This window comes from Terrapene carolina, unplaced genomic scaffold, assembly GCF_002925995.2.
Source record: "Terrapene carolina triunguis isolate 2854851 unplaced genomic scaffold, T_m_triunguis-2.0 Scaffold189, whole genome shotgun sequence".
Taxonomy (NCBI): domain Eukaryota; kingdom Metazoa; phylum Chordata; order Testudines; family Emydidae; genus Terrapene; species Terrapene triunguis.
In genome coordinates this window covers 10,061,646-10,081,178 of record NW_020664540.1, presented here as the reverse complement: position 1 = coordinate 10,081,178, position 19,533 = coordinate 10,061,646, and the positions used below count along the sequence as shown (strand labels likewise).

The 19,533-nt window shown below is 40.0% G+C and overlaps 1 protein-coding gene across 1 annotated transcript in view; it reads left to right on the top strand.

The window, feature by feature from the left end:
* The window catches only part of KIAA0586 (KIAA0586 ortholog), a 111,196-nt gene that overhangs the window by 14,697 nt on the left and 76,966 nt on the right, over positions 1-19,533 (top strand). The window contains exons 7-16 of the mRNA XM_029912090.1: positions 973-1,209; positions 2,306-2,477; positions 4,421-4,609; positions 8,362-8,482; positions 10,253-10,400; positions 12,103-12,144; positions 14,148-14,374; positions 17,439-17,511; positions 17,833-18,102; positions 18,773-18,937. Coding sequence (XP_029767950.1) covers positions 973-1,209; positions 2,306-2,477; positions 4,421-4,609; positions 8,362-8,482; positions 10,253-10,400; positions 12,103-12,144; positions 14,148-14,374; positions 17,439-17,511; positions 17,833-18,102; positions 18,773-18,937 — 1,644 coding nt within the window. The remainder of the gene's footprint in view (positions 1-972; positions 1,210-2,305; positions 2,478-4,420; positions 4,610-8,361; positions 8,483-10,252; positions 10,401-12,102; positions 12,145-14,147; positions 14,375-17,438; positions 17,512-17,832; positions 18,103-18,772; positions 18,938-19,533) is intronic.

Below are 19,533 nucleotides of genomic sequence, written 5' to 3'. Positions count from 1 at the left end.
TGAACAGGGACGGATTAGAGTCTCACACGGATCCCCCCGCCAGGCAGGGCCCTCTCTCATCTCTGCTCGTGTTCCAAGCAGCAGATCCTGGTCTCAGCTCCTTTGCCTGTTGGGCACTGCTGTGGGGTGGGTCAGAGCTCCTAATAGCCATGCGTTGTCTGTCCCGCCCCCTCTCCCTGCGAGTTGGACAGGAAGCAACCGTGCAGCAGCCTTGGTCCGGAGCTGAGTGTGGGACGCGTCAACCCCAGTCCCTGTCCTAGGCTGGGCTGGGCTGGACGGACTGCACCGGATGATGAGACAACCCCCACCCCACCCCCCAGTAACCCTGTGAGTAGGTGTGGTCTTGGCAGGGAGGTGGAAGTGAGAATGCCTGCTTCTGCCTCCCTGCTCTTGGGAAAATGGCAGCATTCGGAGGGGAGGGGGAAAAAGACTTGGCAGCCATGTATATCCCGTTAAATTTAAACACCCATGACACTGCTATGCATTTAAAAAAAAACAACCCAGTTTTCTCAGAGCGATAATTATATGCTATTGTTTGGGGGGGGGGGGGGGGGGGCTGCCAATGAGAGTTACCGTAAAGATTGGTTTAACATAGAAGAGAGTCTGCAGCAATCTGATAATATTGGTACTGCCTGTTTTAAGGGATGTTTTTGTTCATTTTATTTGGGTAAAGGGTGACTTGGCTCTAATGAACACTACATTTTTAATGCTGTATTTATCTTTGGCAAGGTTCTCTTGTGTTATTAAATCATCCCAAATCAGGACTATTATTATTTGAATCTTTTGAAGAAAATATAGATGCCAAAAAGAGTGTGATGTGATGGTGGGGGAGGGATATTGAGAACAAATTGGAATGGCATTAATACCTGCTTCCTCTTGCCTCAGGTTTCAAACTCAAGAGTTTTTAAAAATGTATAACTAGACTTCTCTTTGAACTGTACCTGAGCTATAGAGTCTAATTTTTTTCCTCAGGTTCAAAGCGATTTGGAAGCAAAAGTTAGCTCTGTTTCAGCATTGCTCAATAAACTGCAGGAGACTGACAAGCAGCTGCAACGCGTTGCAGAACAGCAAACAAATATAAAGACTCAACAGCAGGAGAGATCCCGTTGTCATGACAGAGTCAACGAGCTTGAAAAACAGATGCATGTGTTCATGGAACAGCGGATTCAGCATCTTGAAAAGTTACAACAGCAACAAATACATGTTCAGGTACCTGCATAGAAACATAGAGCTTCTTGCTGTTTCTCTGCCTCTGTGTCTTGGTGTTAGTTATACTGAAGTTTGTTGTTAAATTTCTTTAATTGAGTAAAGCTGCAACAGTACTTTCACATGTATGAGATTCTTATTGTGCCCATATGTCTATGCCAGGAGGATTTGTTTGGTGGCTTCTTACCTTCTAAGCAGTTAAAATTGCAGAGGAGAATGTGTGGTATAGGACAGAGAGGTTTTATGACCTAGTTCCAGAGAGGGAGGATGATCCAGTGGTTAGGGAGGTTAGTGGGTTAGCCAAGACCTGGAGAATAGGGTTCAAATTCCTGATCTGCCACAGACTTCCTGTTTGACCTTGAGCAAGTCACTTGGCTTCTCTGTTTTAGTTCTTCATCTGTAAAATGAGGATAACAACACTTCCCTACCTCATAGGGGTGTTGTGAAGATAAATACATTAGATTTTGAGGCCATTGGATACCACTGTCATGGAAACAAGTACCTTAGATTGTTTGGGAAGCTTTCAACTTAATAACAGTGCTGTCAGGCAAGTGTGTATGTGATTGTAGCGTAGGTAGACGTACCTGAGCTAGTTTTAATCTGCAGTGGATCTGCATCAGTGTGCATTTCAGTGAAGACTAGCCCCGGGAGTGATTACCCACAGTTCTGGATGGGTTTGAACAGCCTGCACTGAAGCGTGTGCTGCCATAGCTTCACTGCTCCACTACCTGGGCTAGCTAGATTAAAGCTAAATTGGGTATGTCTACCTGAGCTGCAATCACATGAAGACATACCCTAAGAATTTGGAAAAAAAATCCCTCTTATCCTAATGTCTGTGTTTTTGGGAACTAGCCAGAATGGGAATGCTTATTTCCCCCCTTTTTTGGAGGGGGGAGAGATTCCTATGTGTCAGTTTTGTTTTGTTCTACCTTTCAAAACAGTGAGCAAGTATTAGTTTTCTTAGCCTGCTGCCTATCATTTTTCCCCCCAGATCCCAATTAGTATAAATATATTACATATTTGCTTGTTCAGATTATTTGTTAAATAGCTATAATTCCTTTTTTTTTTTTTAATTAACTTTGTACCTTTTGTCTCTTAGTCTCATCTCATTAGCTCTGCAATCAACACAGGTTGTTTCCAACCAGTTAACATACCATCTTCCAATTTGGTGGCAAAGCATTCTACAAACCCAGAACGACAGCAGCCACTTACCAGCCAAGTCTCTTCATGTCATAGGAATTTATTCTCTACCAATGCTGTGCCCACCCAAGGTGAATAATTCAGTTAATTTAGATACTCAGTTTTATTTCTGTCTTAATCTTGCTTTCATAAATTTAGGACCACATATTACTAAGGAATAAGAAATATTTTTGCAGAACTGATTTTATCTTCATTAATACAGTGCATACTACATAAACTGAAAACCACATTTATATCAAATTAAAGTGAGATTTTGGTATTTAGTGGATACTTATGCTCACCCAGCTGATTGTATTTGAGAGGCCCAAGACTGTTTTATAAAAGAAAGTGAATGTGGAAACTTGTACACTGCCTGACCATGCTGTATCTTGCCCTGGACTCTTGTTAGGGTGTGTCTACACTGGTTGTGACATCTCCCAGGGTACCCAATCTGGACTGTGGAATCACTGTGCTCCCTTAACTCTTCAGCCGAGGTCTTCTCTTACACTGCTATGCTAGTGAAAAGTAGCCCCTCCAGGCTTTGCTTTCACACAGCCATCAGCATGTAAGGCACACCCAGCTAAGTTACATGAATGTTCTCCTACCCACTCATGAACTGTAAACAGGGAGACACATGCAAATTCCCCGAGCCTTGCACCCCAGAAATGTGCGTCTTACACTGCTCAAGACTGCCTTGGACAGAGCAAGCTCATAAGTCCATCATTTTATCAAAGAAAATGAATATTCACCAGCCCTTATTAACCCGTGCAGAGATTCCCCAAAAACTTCAGTCAGAGTAGACTGGTTTAGATAAAATATAAAAACAAGTTAATTAACTATAGAAAGAAAGATTTTAAGTGATTATAAGTGATACAGGCATAAAAGGTCAGAATTGGTTACAAAAAGAAATAAAATCGCAATATAATTCCTAAGCTTTACCAAGTTAAGTAAAATTTGAAGCAAACAGCTTTTCTCAACCCTCTGAATGTTGCCGGCAGTTCACAGTTCTTAGTACACAGGCTGGATACCCTCCCCAGCGGGGACCAATCTCCCCAGTTCAAAGTCTTTCAAGCAATCTTACTTCACTGGAGGTGGGGAAGGAGAGAGGTAATGCAGAAGCCATTGTCTCTTATTTTATACCCTCCTCCTCTCCTTGAGGAACAACCCCCACCCCCGCTGGGGTATAGACAGAGAGGTCTCCTGTGTATGTGCGATTCAAAGCGTGTCTCAGATGAATTGTAAATTTCTTGCTCGCACCTTCTGTGTACATGACATTTGGGATGATATGCAAGGCCTTTATTATTTCTGAGGAGCTGGTCTGTGGGCATTTCCCAGACTCCCAAAATGTTGAGTAACAAAGTAATCATAGCAAAATCTCATAACTCCATATACAATGATGATACACACATGCTAATGATGATAATGTTCAGTAGCTCATGAGTTTTCAAATGATACCTCACAAGGCATACTTTGTACAAAATATATAACCATAGAAAAGTGGTAAATAAGGTGGTTACAGGGGGTTATTTTGAGGTACTGTGTGTCACACGGAGGCTGGAAGGTGTAATTTCCAGCTTGGGTAGACATACCTGCGCTGGCTCTGGTTGAGCTAGCGTGTTTAAAATACAAGTGTAGCTGTGGCAGCGTGAGCTCAGGGAGGGGCTAGCCGCCCCGAGTAAGATCCTACCCGAACCTTAGGTACGGACTTAGGTGCTTAGCCCCTGCTGCTGCTCATGCCACAGCAGGTACACTTCTATTTTTAGCATGCCAGCTGGATCAGAGCTAGTGTGGTATGTCTACCCAAGCTGGGAACAACACCTTCCAGCTCCAGTGTAGACACATTCCACTTACTTTCCTCAATACCAAAGTTACTACTTGTTTTTAAAATTCTTGCCTTGTTAATGGAAATGTTTTATATTTCTGTGGGGACTTTTTAAACTTCTGTTTGCTTTTGAAGAGTTTGTTTTCCTTTTCAAAATCTCTTAACTTCGGATTTAAAGAAAAATTGTTCATTATTTTTTTTTCTGAATTTAAGCGTATCCAAGTCAATTTGGAAAGTATGGCGTTCGTACACAGAAATCCCCTCTGAGGACACCAGCTCCTCGGAGATATGCTCCTGTACCTGTATCAAAAGATGTGAAAATCTCACAGAAAATTTCCAAGAAAGAGAGACCTATCGCAGAAAAGGAAAATGTGCCCAAATCAGCATATGGAAGTGTTGTGGGTAAGAGTCAGAGGAAAGTTCAGAAATAGCCTTCCTTTGTCCCTTCACTGATATGGGCATGGCCAGTGGCTATTATTGCCTGCATCATCTTCACGTTCTCTGAAGACAGTTCTTATTGGATTACCTGAATCTAGGCATACACATTCAACATTTCTAAAAATGTGTTTGGTGAAGGGTTAGTGCTGGCAGTAAATGAACGACTCCCGGAATTCAAGGCAGTACTGTTAATGAACAGTCTGGATGAGCTTCTCCACCGTCTTGCCATTGCACTTTGACCCTAACATTAAGTAACTAATGAAGGGTTGTTGTCAAGTTGGAGGCAGGTGTTGAGTGGGGTCTATTCTGTGTCCAATAATATTTAATATTTTCATGTCACTTGAAGGATGAAGTGGTGAGTGTGGTATTTAATGGCCCTGTACGTTACTCCTTACTCAGGCAAAACTTGTGATGTCTGAGTAAGGAGTGTTGAAGGGAGCCCGGAACATGCATGATGCACACCTTAAAGGTCTTTCAGACACTTGAGAGGATAGGATTAAAGTGCAGTTCAGCCTTCATTACAGTGGTAGAATGAGCTTAAATAAAATGCAGTAAAGTCAAGTGTAAGGTGGTTTGTGTAGGAATGCAGTATCATACCCACGGATATTGAATAGGGGAGTACTGGCTAGGTCAGAAGAGTTACAATGGTAGATAAATTGAACACTGTCACAAAAAGGCAGATGGTATACTGGATTACATTAATAAAAACAGAGTATGTTGACCAAAGGAGGTGTTTAACAGCCCTACCTGATACTGGCTTGGCAGCCCAGAATTCAGTTTTCAGCACCATATTTATAAAGCACAAAGACCTGGTTAAGTTTGAGTGACCTTTTGAGGACACCTTAAAAAATCCAGCCCTTGCACTCTTACCCTGTGGACAAAATGCTTGGTCTGTCACTTGGTTACTTCCTGCTTAGACTACTGAAACCTCCCCTCTGGCCTCCCAGATTTTCCTCTTGCTTCTCTCCAGTCCGTACAGAATGGCCCTGGCTGAAATAATCTTTCTTGCCTTGCCAGGCCATCTGCTTGGACCATGTCACTCCATCTTTGAATCCTTTTCCTGGCTTCTTACCTTCTGTATCAGAATGAATCTTCTCATCATTCATCCCTGACTACATCTCTATTCGCATTGTTTACTATTTCCTTATATGGCTCAGTGCTCCATCAGTTAATTCCACTTCCCCTCTTCCTTTCTGCATTTTTTCCATTCCCTATCCTGGTGTGCTAGGCATCTATCTTTCTCTTCAAGTCTCTCAGATCACTTCTGGGGAGCATCAAAAAGTAACCCACATCAGTAAAAAGCCACCCACTATAAGATGGAATCAAAAAGTCCCCAAATGGTCCAAGACAAAATGTTTCTCTGAGTGTGGTTGTTGTGGCAGTGGCAGTGTTGGTGGTTGTCTTACTGTTTAGACTTATACGATTCTCAAGTTTTAGGGTCTGGAGTCATTCTGAAGGTTAGTTTACACTACAAAGGCTTTGCTGAAATCGCTATACTAGGAAAATGACTCTTGCCAGTATAAGTTGTGTTTGTTTATGCCATCATGTTTGTCATTTAGGGGGTTGATTTTCATTTATTTATTTAACACTCGTAACTGATATAGCTATGCCAGCAAAACTTTGTAGTATAGACCTGGCCTGAGGGCCCCATCTCCAAATATACCCATATTAAATAAAATACACTGATTCACTGGTCTTGTGAAAACAGTTTGTTTCCTTTGCCATGTGTTGTATGGTTTCCAATGTTAGGGTGTTCCTGTTTGTTATTCCTCTCATCTCATTGTTGCATAGGAATCATAAATAAAATAACATGTTTACCTGAATGTTTTTTAGGCATAGCATGTTGTTTGGTGCTGTAAAAGTGCATTAGTGATTATCTTTGTGGATTCACGGAGGAAGGGTGATGTCCCAGAGGACTGGAGACAGGCAAATATAGTACCTATATTTAAAAAGGGGGGAACAAAGAGGACCCAGGGAATAAGAGATCAGTCAGTATAACTTTAATACCCAGAAAGATACTGTAACAAATGATTAAGCAATCAATTTGGGAGTATCTAGAGGATAATAGGATGATAAGTAATAGCCAACAAGGATTTGTCAACAATAAATCATGCCAAACCAACCTAATTTCCTTCTTTGACAGGGTTACTGACCTAATGGATGGGGATAAGTACTAGACATAATATATTCTGATTTTAGCGAGGCTTTTGACACAGTCCCACATAACATTCTCATAAGCAAACGGGGGAAATGGGTTCTAGATGAAATTACTATAAGGTGCAGGTCCAACTGGTTGAAAAACCATACTGAAAGAGTAGTTTGGTTCACTGTCAAACTGGGAGAACGTAACTAGTAGGATCCCCCCCCAGCATCTGTCCTTAGCGCCGGTACTATTCAATAATTTCATTAATGACTTTAAATAATGAAATGGAGAGTACACTTATAAAATTGGTGGGTGACACCAAGCTGGGAGGTGTTGCAAGCACTTTGGAGGACAGGATTAGAATTCAAAAGGACATTGTTAAATTGGAGAATTGGGCTGAAATCAATAAGATTAACTCAGTAAAGACAAGTGGAAAGTACTAAAGTTAGGAATTTAAAAATCAAATGCTCAATCATAAAATGAAGAATAATTAGCTAGGCAATGGTATTGCTGAAAAGGATATAGGGTTATAGAGGATCAGAATTTGAATATGAGCCAACAGCATGATGCAGTTGTGAAAAAGACCACTATTCTGGGGTGTATATTAACAGGAGTGTCCTCACAGGAAGAAATTGTTCCATCTTACTTGACGCTGGTGAGGCCTTAGCTGTAGTACTGTGTCCAATTCTGGTTGCCACTATTTGGGAACAATGTGGACAAATTGGCGGGAGTCCGGAGGAGAGCAACAAAAATGATAAAAGGTTTAGAAAACCTGACCTGTAAGGAAAGGTTAAAAAAACTGGGCATGTTTAGTCTTGAGAAAAGAAGACTGACTGGGGACCTGATAACAGTCTTCAAATATGTCAAGGGCTGTTATAAAGAGGATCGTAAGTTGTTGTTCTCCATGTCTACTGAAGGTAGAACAAGAAGTAATGGACTTAATGTGCAGGAAATGTGGTTTAGCTTAGATATTAGAAAAAACCTTCTAGCTGTAAGGATTGTTAAATACACCTCTACCCCGATATAACGCTGTCTTCGGGAGCCAAAAAATCTTCCTGCGTTATAGGTGAAACCGCGTTATATCAAACTTGCTTTGATCCGCTGGAGCGCGCAGCCCCACCCACCCGGAGCGCTGCTTTACCGCATTATAGCTGAATTCGTGTTATATCGGGTCGCGTTATATCGGGGTAGAGGTGTACTAGAATAGGTTACCACAGAATGTTGTAGAATTCTTATAATTGGAGGTTTTGAAAAACAGTTTGGGCAAACACCTGTCAGGGATGGTCTAGGTATACTTGGCTCTGCCTCATCATGGGGGGCGGCGGAGGTTGGGTCTGGACTAGATAACCTCTTGAGGTTCTTTCCAGTGCTATATTTCTAGGATTCTTTGATTTTTTTTAAAACAAAATTGATAAATAGTTTCCATTGCAATATTCTCGTAAATCTAGTTAAATATTTTATAGTGGTTATTTTTTTAAATGAATGAAATATTTATTTCTTGAAATGAAAATAAGCCACTTAAATGTATTAAATATGTTTACTAATAATGTTGTTTATGTTTTTCCTATTGTAGGTGGAGGGAGACTTCTGGAGCAGATTTTGAATTCTCAAGAAACTCCATTGAGACAAACTGAGTCTTCTGAGAAGTCGTCATTAAACACCACCAAAATGGCCTGGCATTCTGAGAGAGAGTGGTAAGTAAATGTGACTGAATCAGAAGTTCATACAGACTTTTTATTTTTAATATGATGTAGGTATGTGCTAGACAGTGGTTCTCAACCAGGGGTATGTGTACCCCTGGGGTTATTCAGAGGTCTTCCAGGGGATACTCAACTCCTCTAGACGAATGATTCTCAACCTGGGGGTTGCAGGACAGGTGTAGGGGGTTGCAAGCACAAGGCCAGCATTGGGGGTGGCAAGCAAGGCAATTGCCCAGGGCCTCACACCAGCGGGGGCCCTGTGAAGCTAAGTTACGTGCTTCAGCCCCAGGTGGCGGCCCTTCGGCTTCAGCCCTAGGCGGTGGGGCTTCATCTTCATACAAGGCTCATAAGTGAAAAACAAGCTGAAATATCACACTGAAACGTAAATACAATATTTATAATCTATATTGATTTTATTTTATAATTATATGGTAAAAATGAGAAAGTCAGCAATTTTTCAGTCATAATGTGCTGTGACACTTGTATTTTTATGTCTGATTTTGTAAGCAAGTAGTTTTTCAGTGAGGTGAAACTTGGGATACACAAGACAAATCACACTCCTGAAAAGGGTACAGTAGTCTGGAAAGGTTGAGAACCACTGTTTTAGGTAGGAGATGCACTAGAGCAGTGGTTCTCAACCTATTTACCATTGTGGGCTGCATATGCGGCTCTTTATGTGTTATGTGGGCCACATCTACCTGTATGGCCCTGAGGATGTCACATGGGCCACAACTGTGTGCTGATTGGGCCACGGATTGAGAACCACTGCATTAGAGAGATTGGGTCTGGGCCTTGGGTCTGACCAAGATGTGCTTGGGGCAGGACCCAAAAAGGGGAAGCAAAGGTGGCTTTATACTACCATTGTGCTTCCATGATCTCCAGGGCTGCTAAGGGCTTGTTTTTACAACAGCATAAGAAACTTTAGGACAACTGTAAGTAATGATGGCTGGTAACCAGTCTCCCAAAGGGCTGAAAGGGCTCACTGGAGCACAACAGCACTGTGCATGATCTCCCTTCTTCTGGGTATATTCCCTGGGTTGTAGAGGGCTGGAATGTAGTGGCTTAGAGCCAGTTACATTGGCAGTGTTCCAATAGGGGGTTCCCCATGCCAATGGAATTCTCCATTTTCCAGTTAGGGTAGTTTTTGGCCACTTTGCATTAAGGTGTTTTATCAGAAACTGCTATCTGGTTCATATACTGTCTTAAAAATAATGTATGGATATTCTTTAAAACTTCATCTAGAAGGAAAATGTAACTATTAGTGCAGTCAGTTTCTAAGCCTCAGAACAGGTCAGGAAATTTTATCCTTCCTGTCTGAAGAACCCTCTTCCAGATTACGCTTTTGTTGTCATGATTTCACTACATTTTTATATATTACACGGATGGCTTGAACATGTAATCTGGGGGGGAGGGGAAAGCACTTTGCACCATATTCTCATTTAATTAACAGTGAAATTATACCTTAAATTCAGATTGAAATAATTGAAGTAACATTGGAAAATTGAGAAACTTTTCACATTGGAAATTAATTAATCACTGTTATTTTTCTATCTCGTTCCTAATAGTGTAAATACTGTAACTATTAAACAAAGGAAGCAATATAATTGGCCAAGGCCTCTGTGAGAAGAAGCAATTTCCTTTCTGTGTAAAGGTTTGATACTTGTGCAAAGTTCAAATCCATGTTAAAATTCTCAAATTAGAAGCTAGTTGTTTCTAAAGTCAGTCAAGAAGCTGTGAGATTTTAGTAATATGTAATCTTCTCAGCAGGCCTCCTGCCCTGCGAACTGACTCAATCCCTGCCTTTGAAGGCCCCCTCCAAGATTACAATTCAATTAATAAAACAGTGAAGAAAGCAGAAGATGTGCTTCAAGATCTTGGCCAGCTGAAAAGAGAAATGCATGGCATGCTCCAGGTAAAGTGGGTGACCATATTGTTGGAATGACTAACCATTTCAAAAAGAAAAATAAGCAAATGTAAGCAGAATTATGATATCTGGTACCAACAAAGATTGCCCTTGCTTCCTCCAAACAGAATTATGTTTACAGAATGACTTGGCTGAAAGTTGTAATCTGCTTGTCTGAAAAGGGTTCTGGGTCTGGGATATAATTATCTCCCAATAAGCATACATTTGTATCTGGATTATAAAGCCACTATGTTACTTTACCAAAGCAGTAACTTTAAAAATCCAGTCTATACAGTAATAGTATTAGTAAAGAACTTTTTCTTCAAAGTTTTTTAAATGTTTCGATTTTTAAATGCTGCTTTCTGCCATCCTCTCTTCTCTCCCCCAGTATTCTAACTGCAGACCTGATTGAGCCATTCACGTTTCAGAGAGAAAAGTCTTTGGCTTATTGCATTTATTAAATGGGGGAGGGGGTGATTTAAACCAGTCCTTTTCCTACCTTGTCAGCTGTTCCTTATGATAAAATAGCCCAATGTCCAAAGTGCAACTTGGGGCGCCGTTACTTGCATGTTTGTTCTTCTGCTGAGCTAGTCCCTTTTGCTGAAGTGGGTCTCTGCTGGCAGCAGTGAAGGTTAGTCGCTGGCTTTTAAAAATGAAGAAGCTTTAGCGATTTATGTGTATTTCATATTTTATTTATGAAACCTAGATGAAACAATGCAGAACAATGTGGTACTACAGAGCTAAGATGTCTTAAATGAAAAAATATCTAGTGCTATATCTATAGTGCTACTGCTTTGGAGCTACGTCAGTATCAGCAGGTCTGACCTAACAGTGACCGCATTATCTGTGGAATAGAGTAGACTAGCTCTCCTCTGGCAGTACTTTGGAAATATTGGAGCACTTGCCTTAAAAGGACAGAAGAGGAGAAAGGGATGGCAGGTTAAACAAGGGCAAGGGGTGAAAGAATCTCCTCTGTTTAATTAGTGGTATAAGCAAAGACAAACACAGATACCCTTCAGGCTTCCCCTGTGTAGTGTTTGTAGCAAATCAGCGTAACAGTTTAGGAAGAAAAGTCAGCTGGAAGACAGATGAGAATTTTAGCAGAGGTGGAGTTGAGGTAGAGGGGGCGGAGGGTGGGTACGTAGGCAGTGTTGAGAAGCCAGTGGTAGTTTGCAGACACAGAAGATGTAAGAGGAAAAGAAGAGTTTGGGCTCAAACATGATTCCAGCTTAGAAAATGTAGACAAATAGAAAGTCTGAGACAAGGAAGCATGGTCCAGTAGTTAGAGCACAACCCTAGGACTTGGGAGACCCAGGTTCAATCCTCTGCTTTGCCACAGACTGGCTGTCCTTGGGAAAGTCACCTTGCCTCTCCGTGCCTTAGTTCCCCATCTGTAAAATGGGAATAAATAGCTCTTCTCTAGCTAATGGGAGTGTTGTGAGGATAAAGACATTAAATATTGTGAGGTGCTCAGATACTCTGGTAATGGGGGCCTCATAAGTGCCATAGACAGATAGGTGAAATGAAGGAAATGGGGTTGTGCTTGAGGATGCTCCTCTTGTCCGAGAGAAGCATGCTGAGACATCATACAAGATATTTTACCTAGACTTTTTATTCACCTAACTTCTAAATACTGAATTTAATTCTGATAGATACTTATTGTTGAAGTTTCAAAGAACCTTTTTCTGTCTTTTTTTCCCCCCCCGCCCAGGAAGCAAAAGCATGGAAATCAGACATGAATGATTTTGTTAAGGTATAGTGGGATTTTTTAAATTTAATTTATAGAAACTTTGTTGCTTCCTTTATCTTAATCTTTTTCAAAAGTTGTCTGTTACATTCTCAGCGAATAGCCCAGAGAAGGGTTTGAGTAGTTCTGTGACTTTTGATATCCTGTTTTAGTGAAATATACTTGGGAAAACAGACTATAAATGCTGCCCCCCTAACTCTATATCAGGTGGACTGCTAATGTGATAACTGTTTTGTGCTCTGTGTGTGTATATAAATACACCACAGCTAAATTCTTGATGTTGCACCTTTATCACTAATTTCAGATGTTTTATTGAGCACATATTTTAACCTTGGCTTTTGTTCTTAAATTCAAATGTACATGAAGGTGATAGATAATTTGTGAGGGCGGCAGGCATGCCGCCGAATCCGCGTGACCAGCGGACCGCCTGCAGGTGCGCTGCCGAAAGCTGTCTGCCTGCCGTGGTTGGGACGGCAAAAAACATAGAGCCGCCCCTGCTAGTGGGGGGGACAAACTGGAGCATGGGCTCAGGAGCTAGTGGGGTGATGGCCTTGAGCCTGGGGACGGGGGGGGGGGGGCTGCAGAGACCCATGGGGACAGGGGCAGACATGCCTGACTGAATGGGAGAGGCTTGGGATCAGCCAGGGTCTGCATGGGGGAGGCTTCCCAACACCCTAACAATCCTCCTCCCCAAGAAAACCCCCACCCACATCCAACACCAAAAAGGTTCACTCCTAGGCTCCTTCCCTCTCCCTCAGCTCCTCTATTATCCCTGACTTCACCAAGCCTTTGCACTGCTTCTGACAGGTGCAGGAAATACAGTTCTGTATTGTAATTTAAATGAATTACACAACGTTCTGTATTAATATGCCTAGTAAGGAATCTCTTTGTCAAAAAAAAAAATTACCAGAATCCTTTTTTTTTGGTCTGTATTGTTACAGACATACATGCTGACAGATTCTTTGAAATAAATTACCAAAATAATTGAAACTGACATGATTATATTGTGTTATTTTGAAAAATAAAATTTGCAGAATTTTCAAATATTGTGTGCAGAATTTTTAAATTTTTTGGCACAGAATTCTCCCAGGAGTAGTATGTGCACCACTGACACAAGGAGCCAAGTATGCAGGTGCACAAGTGATGTACTAACTGCCGCAACTGGATGCTGACATAACTTGAGTCAACATAAGTTTCTAATGTAGACATGGCCTAAGAAGTGGCTCGGGGTCACTTTAGCTGGTCATTAGCATGTCCAGAAGAGCATTGTTATCTGCCTGCATCTCTTCCCCACTTCTTTTATTGGAGATCAGATGTCATCTTTTGTGTACTTCCAGACAAGAGTATGAGGCCCAATCGTTGTTCCAATCTCTGTGTTCTTGTGCATTGGTGTCCTTTATGTTCATACTTAGTGGTTTAATTACTAATTTTGTTTTCAACTTGGTGAAATGTTTTGCAAACTAAATGGCTTTTAATAGATTTTTCAGTATTTCTTATAAAGAAGTAAACTTCAATGGCATATGGTGCTACTGAGTCACGTAGTGCTATGTTACCTGGTGTTCCTTATTAGCAGATTGATTTCAGTGGGAGTTATGTGCCTTTATCAGGGGGCAGAATTTAATTCTTATTCTTTTAGAATGAATTATGCTTTAATGTCATTGTACAGAGAAATTAACATGTGATTTCTACTCCTTACATTTAATGGTTTCATCTTTTTCACATGCTATATTGCTTTCATATTTTATCAGCATTGTGCCTCAGACATGGTATATTATACTTTAATGTTTGACAAGTTTCAGATTGCCTTCCATTTGTTTAACTATTGGCCCTAACTTTGCAAGACACTGATCTCTCTTTAGTTTAGGTTTAAAGTCAATGGCAGTTGCTCTCCACCTTATTAGATTGGGCCTTAGAATTAATGATAGATCAACAGTAGATCAAATTAATGTACTCTGTTTAGAAAAATGATTTAGTATGTTAAAATAATAATTGTTTTTCTTAAATTTTAGCCGACAAACCCTGTTGTTGCACCTAGTCTTGCTGAATGTCCTCAGGTGTCCAAGCCATCTATTCTTCAGACAGTTAAAGCACCAAAATCCATGTTGAAGGATGCTGAAAGGATTTTAAGAGGCGTACAAAACAATAAAAAAGTCCTTGAAGAAAATTTGGAAGCCATTATTCGTGCAAAAGATGGAGATGCCATGTATACCTTTATTAATGCTTTGACTACAAACAGGTGGGAATTTCATTTAATCTTCCATGCTGCTACCCACCCTACTCTACTCATAGTACTAGTTAAAAAATATTGAACTGGTTTAGAGCAGAAGTGAAGGCAGCTATATCGAAAAAGGGGAAGTTGATAGTAATGAATATAAATCAGAAGCTAGGATTGTAGAAAATTGATAAGGGAGCCAAAGAGACATATGGCAACATCTGTGGCCAGCAGAGTTCAGGAAAATAAGGAAAAAATGTACAAGGAGGAAAAAAATGCCAGTAATGGCATTAGTCCACAACTAAATGGAAATGGTAGAATTAGGAATAATAATAATACAAAAAAGATAGAAGTGTTTTGTGATGGGATCCCCGGGGTGCAGCCTCAGACTGTGGGACCGCTGTGCTCCCTTAACTCTCCAGCCTGGGCTGTCTCTCACAATGCTTTGCTAGTGATAAGCAGCAAACCTCTCCAGGTTATCACTCCGCATAACAGTATGTGGAGCCCCACACCCAGCTAGATTGCCCCACACCCAGAGCCACTCATGAATCACACAAAGAAAGGTACCAGCCAGATCCCCCCAGCTCCCAGCACTGTATCTCAGGAATATACCATCTTGCACCGCTCATCAAATTTATTAATTGGTTCACCACTTCATCAATGGCAAGTGGATATACACTGGCCTTTGCAAACCTGAGCAGATTTACCACACACTTCAGGCAAACTCACTGGTAGAGATAAACAGTAAAACAAATTTACTGGCTACAAAAGATAGATTTTAAGTGATTATAAGTGATAGGCAAAAAGTCAGAGTGGTTACCAAAATAAAATAAAATATGAACGTGCAGTCTAAACTCTCAACCCTATTAGATTGGGCAACATCTAGATTAAGCAATTTTTCTCATCCCACTGGATATTGCAGTTCATAGTACACAGCTTTCGCCCTTGAAACCTGGGCCAGTCCCTTCTGTTGGAGTCTTCAGAGTGTCCTTGTTGCTTGTAGCATAGGTGGGGAATGGAGAAGAGGCCAAGCATGGGGCCTCTGTGTTCTGTTTTATACCCTCAGTCCATGTGCCTGGAGAACACAAGTCCAGGCATATCTGGTGGGTGTTGCTGAGTCCCCAGGCAAGGTTGAGCAATTCCTCTGGTGTGACCTTATGCAGGTGAGTCATTGAGTTGTAGTTCCCTTTCTGGACAATGGCTGTTTGTTGGTTGTTTGACACCCGCCCGGGTGTTGGTTACTTTCCTTGGCATAGTCTCTGGAGAACTAGTATCTGGGTGCTTTCCAAACTCACAGCATATTTTAGTGACAGCCATACAACACAATTCTCATAACTTCATATGCATTAATTATATACATGTTTAGATAGAACAGTGACTTTCAGCAGATCATAACCTTTCCCCTGATACCTCACATGGCCTGCTTTATATACAATATCATAATTATATACAAATGAGGAATATGGGGGTTACAGGACGCTCCCCCAAGGTATAGAATGTCACATGTTCAGTAAATATTTGTTCTGTATTTGGGAAAAACAGATGATGTAATCATATAATATGATGATGGCAACACTCTTTGTATTCTGCTAGTATCCTGAAACGTTGTTAAACAGCAGCTACTGAAGTTAGACATTTTAAAATCAGCAAATCCAGATAACTTGCATCCAAGAGTTTTAAAGGAGCTGGCTGAGGAGCTCACTGGACTGCTAATCTTGATTTTCTGCAAGTCTTGGATCACTGGGGAAGTTCCAGAAGACTGGAAGAAAGCTAATGTAGTGGTGATATTTTAAAAGGCTAAGAAGGATGACTCTTTTAATTATAGGCTTATAACCTTCTGAGGTTAACCCTAGGCAAGATAATATAGTGTCTGATACAGGACATGATTAATAAAGAATTAAAGGAGGGCGATAAAATTAATGACAATCAACATGGGTTTATGGAAAGTAGATCCTGTCAAACTAACTTGATATATATTTTTGAATAGATTACAAGTTTGGTTGATAAAGGTAATAGTGTTGATGTAATATACTTAGAAATCTGTAAGGCATTTGACTTGGTACAGGATGACATTTTGATTATTAAAAACTGGCCTTAACTTCCTGTTTCATATGATACTAGTAAAGAAAGTCAGATTGTCTCCAGAACAGCCATGATTTAAACGTTTGTCTGATTGCTTTTGTTATTGCTACTCCTTGTAGCAGGCTCACAATTTCAAGGTCCTGTTGGGGCTCATTCAGTCAATATATGTCTAAAACTGTAGCCAGCCTCTCTGCAGATAGTACAATGACATGCACCAGTATAACAACCGAGGTATATTTATTTTCTATTCAGATTAGCAAAGCTGCCACAGAAAATACTCTGCATGCTTTCTCAATGCTGTATTGCTTGCTCTCTGTCTCGTGACATGAATCTGATTTTGACCATTACAGAACCTGTTTCCATGTTGTGAGCACCCAATCTTTCTCATACCTTTGTTTTTTTAGGATGTCTCTATAGTTTCTGTTCTAGATATTTTATCAGTTGCTTACATAAAATTATATATGCAAAATATATTTTGGTGGTAATTGAACTCTCATCTCTTTGATGTCTTGAATGAAACTAGTCTCCCTCTTGTAAAGATTTTCTGGGAATGGAAATCCATAATAATTCCTTTTTGGAGAAAAAGACTTCCCTGTCTTTAAATACTCATCTGCTCATTCACCCCTACCAAATTGGGAATATGTTTTTCATTCTCTCTTGCTTTTCACCTTTTGTTCAAAAAAGGAACATATGAGGCAATAGGGACTGCTATAGCATCTCATGAGAGTAAGTGCATGGCACCTACTTGTGAGGCAGATTAATTGTACTAGGGCATAGAAATATGGGCGCTTCCAACAATGATGTACTAGAAGCACAGGTGCAGGCGTGGGAAAGTAGTATGAATACATCCAATACCTTCAGAGATCAAGAATTGTAGGTAAGTTAATAGTCTTCTTTTCCCTGTGCTTTTTAAAGCCTCAGAACAGGTCACTACATTATCAGGAACTAACTCATCACAGTTTGAGAAACATTGACCTAACATAGCTTTTTCTTCTTTGTGTTTCAGACATGTATTGGAGGAGATTCGTATCAGGAAGACAGTAGATGAGTGGATTAAAGCAATCACTGTGGAAATTCAGGTATGGCTGGAAGAAAATGTTTGAGTTAAAGTTTCTCGCATTGTAAGACACTCTTGTGGTTTTTTAAAATGTAGACTTTTAAGAAATATTGTTCACTCTCAATATGAAAACATCAGGAGACTATTAGGCCAGTTAGTAGCTCAACAACAAAATATCCACACCTATTTTAAAACTTGTTCAGTTTATTGAAAATCACTACATCACAGTTACTGTTTAACATGAAGAACAAACTATTTGTCAGAACTTCAAAGCTGCCCCTAGCCTTTCCTAATAGACTTGAACATAAAATCTCGTTTGACTATGTTTCCATTTGATCTTTAGGCAGAAATGGCAAAAAATGATTATGAACAAACACAATATAATCAAAAAGATCCGAAGACTCCATGGACCAAGAGAACACAGAATACCAGGGATATGAAGACCAACAAAGAAATTAAAGCAAAAACTCAAAAAACCCAAGGATCCTTAACAAAGAAGCATTTATCTGCTGCTAAGCCTTCTCAGAAGCAGTCAGAGGATAACTTTAGAAGACAGAGCTTGAGAAGTTACTCAGTTTCTGAAACTTTGCTGAAGAAAGAAGGAAGGGCAGAGGTAAAGGGTTTTGTTTATTATTTGTAGGTCCTTCTGGTAATGACTGCCCTACTTCAGTTTCCAGGAGAGAACTGAATTGGAACGGTCAGTGTCCTGCTTTATGATTGACAGTAATTAAAATGTTCACATGTAAGGCAAATATTTCTCTACATACAGTGCTAGTTGAGTAGTATTTGTAATACTGAACATTTATTTCTGGACAATTATGCTATAAGGCACAGGATTTGTAGGGTTTGTTTAAAGGGTTGTTTGAGTGTGCATTACTTCATATATAATTAATATAACCATAAATGCAAATTTAAAATAAAATGGCTCCCTCCTTTGAGTTTCCATTGTGAGGACTGACTTTATTTTTATGCTTGTAGAGTACAGCGTTTATTGGCGCTTAATAAATAATATGTAACAGGGTATAAAAAGGTAACGTTGATTGTATACTTGATACTGATTTATGCAAAAGTTGTTATGCATAATGACAACTAATTTATCAAATTACATAGGAAGTAAAACAAATGCCAAGATTTACAGTTCACCTAACACTGTTTCATTTCTATATCTTATTTGTCCATAATACATCACAAAATGTAAAACTGCTGGAAAAAATGTGTAGCAATAATTACACATTTAGTTCTTCACATATGGAGAATTTAGAAATGGCTTTTGTTTTGTGCAGGGACCTCTGAAAGCAAGCACGGTACAGAATGAAGAGTATCTGTCCCAGGTATATGGGAGACCAATTTACCAGGGCCACCGCAGCACGCTTAAAAAAGCGCCATATCTCAGGTTCAACTCTCCTTCTCCCAAATCCAAACCTCAAAGACCAAAAGTTATAGAGTGTGTTAGGGGTAAGTAATCCTTTGACATAAAGGTTTAAATTATAAACAGGTGTGTCTATCGTCTCTTCCCATTAGTGCTTTCTTTCAGGTTTTTCTTTTCAAATTCCTTACAGCAGATTCAGTTGCTTGTTTACAGCGGGCACACTCTTCAAGTTAAGCTTTAATGGGTTGTGATAACCGTTCTCTTTTTCCTCTCGTTATTTGAGAGAGAACCTTTCTGAAATGCATCCCCGGTACATGTTGTAAAATCAACAAGTTATATTATTATGGGCATAGGTATGATATTCATACTTATAATGGAAATTTGTCTTCAGGCTTCTGCTTATAGTCTCTCTTCTTAATATGCACGTAACGCTCTGAAGGTATTTTTTTTGTTACTGTATCAAACTTTAGATCCCGTCTCTTTCAAAACTGTCATTTTTTATGAGAGATGATCAATTCAATATAAGCTTTTACTGTGTTTTAAAAAATATATAGTTGAATTATTACACTTGTCATATATCCATAGTTAGAATTGCATTTAAAATGGGGTTTTACAGTGTAGCAAATATCTGTTTTTCTATACATGTAGGTGGCCTTTAAGTGTGAAATCATAGAA